The sequence below is a fragment of the Micromesistius poutassou genome, assembly GCF_964030765.1.
Source record: "Micromesistius poutassou genome assembly, chromosome: 15".
NCBI lineage: Eukaryota > Metazoa > Chordata > Actinopteri > Gadiformes > Gadidae > Micromesistius > Micromesistius poutassou.
In genome coordinates, this window is record NC_140285.1 from 11,524,855 (window position 1) to 11,535,642 (window position 10,788).

A 10,788-nucleotide genomic window follows, 5' to 3' on the forward strand; every position below is an offset into this window, starting at 1 on the left:
TAACTAGAAAGGTTATGTAATGGTGAGACATGAAGGCCTAGCATGTGTAGAGTGCTCTCTGATTTGGCTTATACCCATCTTGCTATCGTCCTGTGAGAGAAAACATATATCTCTTCCGGCAGCTTATCTCTCCATGTATGTGTCCGATTCAGACCTGACACACACACACACACACACACACACACACACACACACACACACACACACACACACATACACACACACTGACCTCTGTCCCACACAATCCAGCAGCAGCCTACCCTACACTTCCTGGAAGTGGGGAAGTAGTTAATTGTGAACCATTATTCAGTCCATCTTTCAGTGTTATCTCACCACGGTGCAATGTGGATATTTATAACTTGACCAAGATTTGGGGAGTCGTCATAGTATGTACTCCTGTTTTAGTGGTAATTGTAATATACTTGTGATGGTGTTGCACGTTGAATCATATGTATTCAAATAACCACACGACAGAATCTATATTAAGTATTTAAGAAATCACTCCCACCAAGACATTTCCACCACAATGGGGCTTCCTTCTTTCGTGTCAATTATAGATTAACCAAACCCCCTATTTATATCTGCTTATACTTTGTCCCCAAAATGCACCAAAGCCAACGCTGTGTGCATTTGTGTGTGTGTGTATGTAAGTGTGTGTTTACATGTGTGTGTGTGTGTGTGTGTGTGTGTGTGTTTATGTGTGTGTGTACAAGTGCGTGTGTGTGTGTGTGTGTGTGTGTGAGTGTGTGTGTGCATCTGAATAAGCTGCCTCCCTAACCCTCTTATGTCCCTGGTCCTGCTTCAGGGCCTGAGGCCTCACAAGGATTCAAGTCCCTTTCTTGGCATCACTTCCTAATTATAGTAATTTTTTTTCAGCCTGAATGCTTAGAGGGGTCTGCCACGGTGGGCTCCTCCTCGGTAAAGAATGAACTGAATCACTGAATGTGAGGGCCGAGAGGGGGTGGTGAGGGGGGGGGGGGGGGGGGAGCAGATATTAGCACAAACATCCTAGCCCACCATGGAGCGAGTGTTCTCCCGACGCAGTGCTGCTGTAATCCTGGAAGATATTGAATATTTGATGACTTGGTCATTGATGAAGCATGACACCTGGGTGGCTCACTGCTGATTCCTTCACCCGCTCCACGGCGAGGATGCTGTTAACACCTATTGGTAGCTCATCCCCCCCCCAGGGGAGAGAGCTAACAGCCAGCCCGCTCCTCGCATGCATCCCACCCCACAGGGTTCTGTTCTTCATTTAGTACTGTATGTGCTTTCATGATGATGTTGTGTATGATATTTATGTGGGATTTATTTAGATCCTTTTCCTGTTACTATGATTTCACACACTACATTCACCGTTGCAATGCAGAGACACACTGTGTGCATCTGTGTGTGTATCTGTCTTTTCTTTTTTTTTTTTTACAATCTGAATGCTGCTTGCCTAGCAGGGACCACAACGATGGTTGTCAGCACTGGCTGGTTGCTAGGTAACAATTACCTGACTGTGCTTTGCTTACGCAGAATTACACAGAGGCTGTGTGTGTGTGTGTGTGTGTGTGTGTGTGTGTGTGTGTGTGTGTGTGTGTGTGTGTGTGTTCGAGTGTGTAGTGAAATGGAAAAATACAGCATAGTAGACTGCAAACCACTGTTTTCATTACAGAAGGAAAGGCTCCACTGTTGAAGAAGTCTCATTCTTCTACACATGATCTAATGTCATGCCAAACTATACATGTTATACAAATAATTCTTATATTGTTTCTGTCATATTTCAGCTAAATAAAACCCTTATCTTTAAAACCGTGATCTTCTAACAAATAGCCCTGCTGCTGATTCAAGCAAAGTTACTTATATACTAAGATGGAATTAATTAATAATATTGCTAAATCTTAATCTTAATATTGCTAAATCATAATAAGGTATATCCAATCATTTACCTAACCTAACCATAACCTAACATATGGCCTAGGATGTGTGTGATAGTTGTATACCTGTTAGATCTGACATCAAACTGTTTTGTAATTCAGTGAGTCTGCTTTGATGGATGATACTCATAATGTCTGAGAATTCACAGGCAAACTTGACCAAATTATCTTGTTGTTTTACAATTTTCGTGAATATTTTATGGATAAAATAGGCCAGGGGCCAGACATTGTGAGAAGGTATTTGAATTATAACAATTCTACCTAGTTCCCTGCCAACTTCTAATGAAAGATTCAGCTTTACCTGTAACCCAACCTAGCCTGACCAGATTCAGACCGCTCCCTAAAGAATATCTGGCCAGCTCCCCAGACGGACATGATATATTTAGAGATCGTTAAATGTTCCTAAACAGGACCCTGGTGTGAGAGAGAGCTCTGACCATCTGGCCCTATTGTGAACGTGGGGCCCTGTTCAAAGTCAGCATCAACACCTCTGATTGGATAAGTGCTAACTAACCTGAGAGCCACAGCCAATCAGACGCAATTTTCATCAGTTGCCTCAACCTGCATGTATCTCCTTTCCTATCTGCATATTCCAATATATTGTCCATTGTATGATATAAGATAGTGCTATTGAACTTCCCCTTCTATCGAAATGTCAGTGAAAGATAAAATTATAATATTTAGACAACGATTAAAAACGATTGCAGCATCACATGTATTAAGTTTCATGGTGATGTTAATGTTTTTCTTGATTGTGTATCAGAGGATATATTCAAGATATCATAGAACTCATTTCATTATTGAGCTTCTTTATATATTTATGCAACATGACTAAACTGAGCTAAGTTAACTAACTTAACTTGGGATCAATCAGCAAACTTCACATGAGCAAGCTCATGTGAAGACGTGGTTCATGACCCGGCTCCTCTGTCTCCCCTGCAGGAAACAAGCTGAACAAGGACCTGAAGCGCTACCTGGGCCTGCGCTTCCAGAAGTCCTCCCCAGACCATGAGCTGCAGCAGAACATCCGGGCCAACCTGTACCGCCATGCCGTGCCTTGTGAGTACAGCTTGCGTCTAGACCCTACGCCTACATCCACAGCTACATCGACACTGTTCCCCTGCATCCAAATCTACACCCCTACACCTACATCTACACCCTACACCTTACACCTTACACTTACACCCTACACATCCACATGTACATCAACACCCTACAACCACAACCTACATCCACATCTTCCCTCGCATGCACCTACATCCACATAAACACCCTACATATCCACTCTCTGAGCCAAATCTACACCCTACACGCCTACATCCACATCTACACCTACACCCGAGACCTACATCAACACCAACACCCTACGACCACAACCTACATCCACATCTACACCCTACACCCTGCACACACCGTCCGTGTCACAGCTACGCCCTCCGCTGTGACTCCGGCCACACCCGCCTCCCCAGGCTGCTCCCTGGGTTTCCTCTGAACTCTGATCAAACCCGTTTGCAACTTTAATAACCTCTATTTATTAGCATTGAGCATTGTCCTTCTACTTAGTCCTCTTCATGCTTCCATTCGTTGTAATGAATTCAAAGTAAAACAAATACAAATGTACTTGTGAGAGAGGCGAGTGTATCATGCTGGATTGTAAGCTGACTTCTATAGCATTAATTCTTTCTCATGTGTTACTTCAGGTGCTAGGCGGTTGGTTCCTCATTGATCATAAAGCCCTTTTCTAATGCTAGTCGCAGTGTAGATCAAACAGGCCGTGCCTGAGCACGCCTGGCTTCTTTTCATCATTGTTATTTCCCCTGTAATAATGTTGTGGTTTCGGAGCGATATCCTACCTCGATGTCCCCGTCTTTAATTACTGCAGAACGCCGGTGCGTACTTCTACGGACAACAAAGGTTTGTGAAAGCGTTTCATAGACATTATCAGTTTAAACGTGGATCACATTTCCTGCCACAAAGCACATCTTTCTGGATCTGTACAATAGGGTTTGGATATATGTGTGTGTCTGTGTGTGTGTGAGTCCGTGTGTGTGTGTGTGAGAGAGAGAGAAAATGCACATGGAAGTGCTCCAAAATGCAACGGGGTTTCTAGGCTAGATTATACACACAAACAAACAAACACACACACACACACACACACACACACAAAAACACACACAAAAAACAAAAATGTTTTTCCTCCCACCATCTTTCACATTCTCTCCCTTGTATTTCCCTTTATCTCTCAATCTGTGTGTGTGTGTGTGTGTGTGTGTGTGTGTGTGGATCCTCCTCCTGCTCTCTGCCATGTGACTACTAATCCTTGTCCCTGAGCCTAGCCTACGCCCCAGCGCCCTCTGCACCACCCCCACCACCACCACCACCACCCCCGCCCCCCTTCCATCCCACATCCACATCCCACATCCCGGCCCGGTGGCCGTCCGCCTGGGATTATGATGTTCTGATATATTGAAAATAGATTCCTGCCTGATTACGATGGGATGAGCATGTTCTCGCGGACATCAGAGGCTGCTGGGAGGAGGGACGTCAGTGTGGATATTCACACTGAGCGTGACCGAGAGGAACATGGTACAGCGAACTGATTTTCATTAGTTTGCAATGCTGCACTACTGATTAACACGTTGCTGTATAAAAGGCAACTGGCAACTGTTCATTTTTTATCTTACTCATTTAACTTATTAAAGACACATATTGGTTAATAGCACATGTTGTTTACACTGCTGGTCGAGACAGGTCGCAGGAAGAATTCATGTTATCAGTTTGGCCTAATTGAATATAACAAATCCTTCATGAAGAGGCATTTACCCAATGGGTCACAGTAGTTTCATGTGCTTTTCTACTTAGCTTTTTTACATTAATATGCAGCATCGTGTGATCTGTGAGCCCCCCTACTGCTGCTGCCTATAGGAAGCCCATGACATACCATCAGCTCATATATCACAAAGTGCATCAACTGACAGGCAAACCAGTTTAACAAAGAACACTGACGATAGAGCAGGTATGAATTTATGGACGTGGTCTGATGTTGGAGGCTGTATCTGTTATGAATGAGATTTTTGTTTGGTCATCTTCCTACCCCTCTCCCTCTCCCCCCCCCCCCTCACTCTCTCTCTCTCTCTCTCTCTCTGTGTCTCTCTCTCTCTCTCTCTCTCTCTCTCTGTGTCTCTCTCTCTCTCTCGCTCTCTCTCTTTCTCTCTTTCCTTCTCTCTCTCTCTCTCTCTCTCTCTCTCTCTCTCTCTCTCTCTCTCTCTCTCTCTCTCTCTCTCTCTCTCCCTCTCGTAAATTGTGGCCCACCATCCCTGCCTCCTTCCATTGATATTCTTCTTTGGCTCACACATGGCATGACCAGGCAGAATGACAATGGCAGGGAAAATAAAAGCCACACTTCTCAACCCCTTTACGTTCCTTTGTGTGTGTGTCTCTCTCTCTCTCTCTCATGTCTCCTCCCCCTCTCATGGCACATGTGCTCCCGCCTCCCCTCACACCCCTGGCTCCTCAGGCCTGACTCGAACAGGTGTTTGCTCCTTCTTCCAAACCTGGCTTTGTATGTGTGTGTGTGTGTGTGTGCAAGCACATGTTTCTTCTCCCTCTTTTCTTTCTCCTTTTGCTGTTTCGGAACAGGACACTCGCCATGTGAATCCCCCCCTCCCTCTCGCTCTCACCCTCCCCTTTGCCCCCATCCCCCCTTTTTCTGCTCTCCTCCCCCCCTCCCTCTCCTCCCTCATAGTCCTGCTGCTACAGATGGCCATTGTTACCGCGCACAAGTGAACGTCACGAATAAACAGAGGAGTCACTCTCCTGGGACTCATCGCCCTCGCACGTCCACAGCTGCCGCTCTCGGGTGAGGGTGAGCTCAGCGGTGTGTCCCGGTGTGGAGCAAAACCCACCCCCACCTGATCTCTCTCTCTCCCGCTCTCTCTCCCTCCCGCTCTCTCTCTCTCACTCGCTCGCCCGGCCCCCTCTCCCCTTTCACTACAAATCCTCCAGTGAGCGCCAGCGTCCCTGTGGCTCGGCGGCTGCTGCTGGCTTCCTCGATCTGCCTCTGTCACACTACCGCAGCTCCCGCTGTCTTGCTAGTGTCTCTCTCTCTCTCTCACTCTCTCTCTCTCTCTCTCTCTCCCTCTCTCTCTCTCTCTCTCTCTCCCTTGCTAGCTCTCCCTCTCTCTCTTGCTCGCGCTCTCTCTTGCTCACTCTCTCTTGCTCCTGCTCTCCCTCCCTCCCTCCTCACTGTCTCTCGCTGTCTCTCTCTCTCTCCCTCTCTCTCTCTCCCTCTCTCTCTCTCACGCGCTTCCTTGTTTTCCACTCCGCTGCCGATCTTCGGGAATCATTGTTGGAGACATTTTTTTTCTGTTTGCCGTTGACACAAAGAAAGGATTACGGCGTGATTCGCTGGCCCTGCGCTTCCTTCCCATCCAGGCAAGTGGCAACCTCCTCTCCTCTCCTCTCCCCTCCTCTCCTCTCCCCTCCTCTCCTCTCCTCTCCTCTCCTCGCTTTCCTCTCCTTCTCCCTCCTGTTCATCACCCTCTCCCTCCCGACCGCCATTCATTCTGCAAAACACTGTTGTACGCAGACTGGCTAGCGGGGGGGGGGGGGGGGGGGGTGTCGAGTGTGAGTGTTGTGTGTGTGTGTGTTGTGTTGTGTGTGAGTTGTGTGTGTGTGTGTATATGTAGGCTAAGAGATTCAGGCTAGATGGGGGTGGGAATTATGCTAGGCAAAGGGGCAGAGGGGTAAAGGAGGGGAGGGGGAGTTGGGGGGAGGGGGAGGGGCGTGGGGGGGCTGAGCAGGCACACTTGGAGCAGGCACGTCCAACCCAGAGGGACAGATGGCCGGTAGTCTTGGTGCTTTTCCCTCTTTGGATTTTCGAATTCAACCCTGCAGGCTTTGTATAGGCCCTGCTAGCACACACACACACAGACCCCCTTTTCAAGAAGCAAGGACGGCTGCGCTCCTGAGCTTGGTTGTAATGGGGGGGGGGGGGGGGGGTCGTGTGTGTGTGTGGGGAGAAGCGGACATGGGAAGACTAGGAGAGTTTGTGTGTGTGTGTGTGTGTGTGTGTGTGTGTGTGTGAGGGTGGGGGGGGGGGGGGGGGTGGCAGGAGGTTTGAAGAAGGGGGTCGCTGTGGTGGCAGGTCTTTTTTTTTTAAGAAGGGTTAGATCGGAGATGAGGAGCAGGAATGAGTGAGAGATACAGGGGAGGAGAAGAGAGGGGGAGAGAGGGGGAGAGGGGCTGCGGGGAGGGGACGCGGAGGAGGAGGAGGAGTGGTGGAGGGTTATCAACCTCCAATGTATGGAGGTCAGCTCCAGATGCTTCCCCGAACAAAAGGGCTTTTCTGGGGGAACCGCAGGGGGAAGTGTGGCACTCACCATTGTGTGTGTGTGTGTGTGTGTGTGTGTGTGTGTGTGTGTGTGTGTGTGTGTGTGCGTGTGTGCGTGTGTGTGTGTGTGTGTGTGTGTGCGTGCGTGTGTGTGTGTGTCGCTGCATTGCAGGGTGCTGCTGCTGGGAAGCCTCATGCTAATGATGGCCATCCAGCCGTATAACTGATGGGTCCAGGGCCCCCCCCCTTCCCCCCTTAGCCCGCGTTTGCCTCTTTTTCCCCACAAACATGCGGGTGCAGAATATATCTGTATATCATGGCATGTTGTAGCCCGGGCGCGTTCCTCCTTGCTAGCATGCGATTCACCGCAAGGGGATGAGAGATGGCAAAAAAAACACCATGGCCTCCAAGCTCATTGGCGGAGCAATGCTAATATTTGTTTTCACGTAGCAGTGATGCATTAGAACAGGTGCAAGATGTGTGTGTGTTTCTGTTTGTGTATGTGCGTGTGTGTGCGTGCGTGTATGTATGTAGACCTAATGCCAGGGTTTAATGTCTTTATGTCTCTATAAAATGGGATAGTAAAAAATAAGGATATAAGGGCTAGCTTACAAATAGCTTACATATACAGTACACCATCCACCATAATACCATCCTTTACAATGACCATAGTGCCAACCCTGTGTCTCTGCACTGTACAACCTCTCCTGGATGTTATTCCATCTATATTTTATTATTTATTACTAATTAATCTATTCTGTACACATCTGTACAAAGATGCCATTACTACAGATACATTTGGTTAGTATGAACCATGCATATTTAGTTTGCCTCATTGACTGCATTTTGTCAAATTGATCAAAAACAAATATGTAATCGTAAACTGATCGGTATCAGATGGTCAGTGTTAACCGTTTGATTTCTAAGCTTATTTAAGCCAATTATTGCCTTTGAATTGTATATTATATATATATATTTGAAAAACATTTGTCAATAGAGGGATAATGCTTGCTTGTTATAGTTGAACTAAATATAATTTGCCTTGTCAAGGAGGTCAAGGAATTCAAACATATTCAGTATTCATTATGTGAACAGAAATCACTGTTATTCCCCCTTCATCTCAGGCCTGCTGTGTTTGTGTGTGTGTGTGTGTGTGTGTGTGTGTGTGTGTGTGTGTGTGTGCATGTGTGTGTCTTGTGACCACATCAATGTGCATCACAGTCTGTCATCCTACATAGTTACTAATGTTGTACTTTCCCATCAAAGCATAAGGGATGTATTTTCAAGAAGCCATGTAGAGGGATGGACAGAGGGTATATAGTTTTTTTTAACAGTGGTTTGGTCAGCCTTTTTTTAAATGAAAGTCTGAAGCCAATGAGAAACAGACAAGCTGCAACATACTTAATGTGTTATTGTGAACCCAAAGGCTTGTATTTATCTCTGTTTTCTTATTTTTGTGAATGACAACCAGAACAGTAGGACTGGAACATCTCATTGGAATCCATGGTTCTTCATTATATAATTGACTCACAAAATCAGGATTTCCAATTGTGTATCAACTGGAAATACAACACAGTTTAACACACATATCTCTACACCGCTTTCCCCCTGTCACTGTTCGGCCATCCTCCAGAGGCAGGTTCGTTTTACGACTCCACGTTCATCCAAACCGGAAAACCGTGGCTCTCCGTTTCCTTTGCTAAACAATCAAAGGATCACTGGGTGAGAAATGATTCATCTCTGAGCTATAAATAGAAGTCACTCTTCCTCTCTGGGCTTCGCCATGTCTCACGCTTTGATGTGTTCATCTGGCTGCTCACGTCTGTGGCGGTCAGGCTGATGAATAAAATAAGGCTAAAGTAGGGGTTTGTCTTCCACGGAGAGCCTCACCACGGACGGTTGTGTACCACCTCGACGACGCTTGGTGCCGACGGTGACGAGGATGACGCCTCGGCCGGTCTCAACGGCGACGAGGCCGCCGTTACTACGCCGTGCTTTGGACGGCCCTTTTGCAAACTGTAATTGACAGATGTTACACTCCAGTGAAGGATTTTGGAGCTGTCGACCACCCTCAGGGCTGCCATTTCCGCATGCTCTGTGCCCTCACAAATAAGGATTAGGCGTGGTGTTTCTCTGGGACACAGTGTGGCACAGAAACATGGACAAACCAAAGCACCACGTCCCAGTGCTCAGACAGCTCATGTGTTTCAAGTAGCAATGAAGGGAGGTGTGTTTGCCTGAATCCTTGTCATAGTATAAGTGAAGCCTGGGGCTCAGGCGTTGTGAAGTTGGACCCAGAGATGGTGTCAGTCTCCCTGAGGGCAGGTCCTGGGGTTGAGAGGTTAGGGTGGCCTGGGCTGTTGTCCATGACCCCGCAGGTACGGGCTTGCCTTACCAGGTACAAGATTCCCATTGGTCCACCATGGGAAACACACCCATCCATCCAATCCCTGTGTGTTTAAGCATGAGAATGCATGTATTGCTTGCATTCATTGCTATGCAGCCATTTTCTATATACATATCTACCTACGTATTTACAAACAAGGATTGAACTCTATTTCCAATAATCATTTATTTAAAACATAATTATTACTGAGGTTCCAATGGTTCTCGTAAATCAATCATATGCTATTTTGTTGTATTAAACCTATTCCTGTTTATGTGAACCCTTTTCGCCTTTACTTTGATTCAACCGGGCAGTGCCTTCTTGTACATGTGTCTGGCATCCTCTTGTGCTCCACCCTGCACTCACCCTGCACTCACCCTGCACTCCCCTCACCTGGCGTTTGGAGCTTCTCCCTCACGAGACATGCATGGGCCGTCTTGTTTATCAGAGGCGAGCATGTGTTGTGCTACGTCAAGGGACCATATTTATGGCTAAGACGCAGGGGTAATAGTAATAGTGGGAGGAGGGAAGGAGGAAGAGGGGGTGGGGGAGATGTGGGCGGGAACATGCTTGGGGGAAGGAGGAGGATGGGGGAGGAGGAGGAGGGGGAAGGGGGGGGGGGTCGGGCTTTGTGGCTGCAGCTATTGGCCACAGACAGAAGCTGGAGTGTGAATAGCTCACATTGGCTTAGCCTCTAAGCTGGGCTGGACCTCTCATTTTTTCTCTCTCTCTGCTTGTGGAGTTTTTAAGGGGGGGGGAAGGCAGCTGCCCTAGTAGCTGGCTGTCTGCTTGAATGAGCTAGCATCGGGCTAGCCTTCACATGCGACCGGACAATCCGTGGACGCTCTGGATCAGACCTACAGTGGACGGATTCTGTCGGAGCTCTGTGTGTGGATTTAACCTGTGAGTGTCTTGGTTGGAATACAGAGCAGAGGAGAGAGCAAGAGAGCAAGAGAAAGAGACAGAGAGAGAGAGAGAGAGAGAGAGCCAGAGCAGAAGGAGCAGCGCAAAGGTAATTCAGTGACATTTACCTCTGCTGCGAGTGATGCCCTAGCTTCCGGTATTAGACGGAGGAGGAGGAGAATGAGGAGGAGGAGGAGGAGGTGTGGGTGGGCAGAAAAAGAGCGGAAAGATGCATACGTACACAG

The 10,788-nt window shown here is 47.5% G+C and overlaps 1 protein-coding gene across 10 annotated transcripts in view; it reads left to right on the forward strand.

The window, feature by feature from the left end:
- The window catches only part of LOC311359927 (membrane-associated guanylate kinase, WW and PDZ domain-containing protein 1-like), a 77,154-nt gene that overhangs the window by 18,982 nt on the left and 47,384 nt on the right, over positions 1 to 10,788 (forward strand). For all 10 annotated transcript variants that reach the window (XM_084479963.1, XM_084479965.1, XM_084479966.1 and 7 more), the window contains exon 2: positions 2,865 to 2,981. In XM_084479963.1, the coding sequence (XP_084336089.1) occupies positions 2,865 to 2,981 (117 nt within the window). The remainder of the gene's footprint in view (positions 1 to 2,864; positions 2,982 to 10,788) is intronic.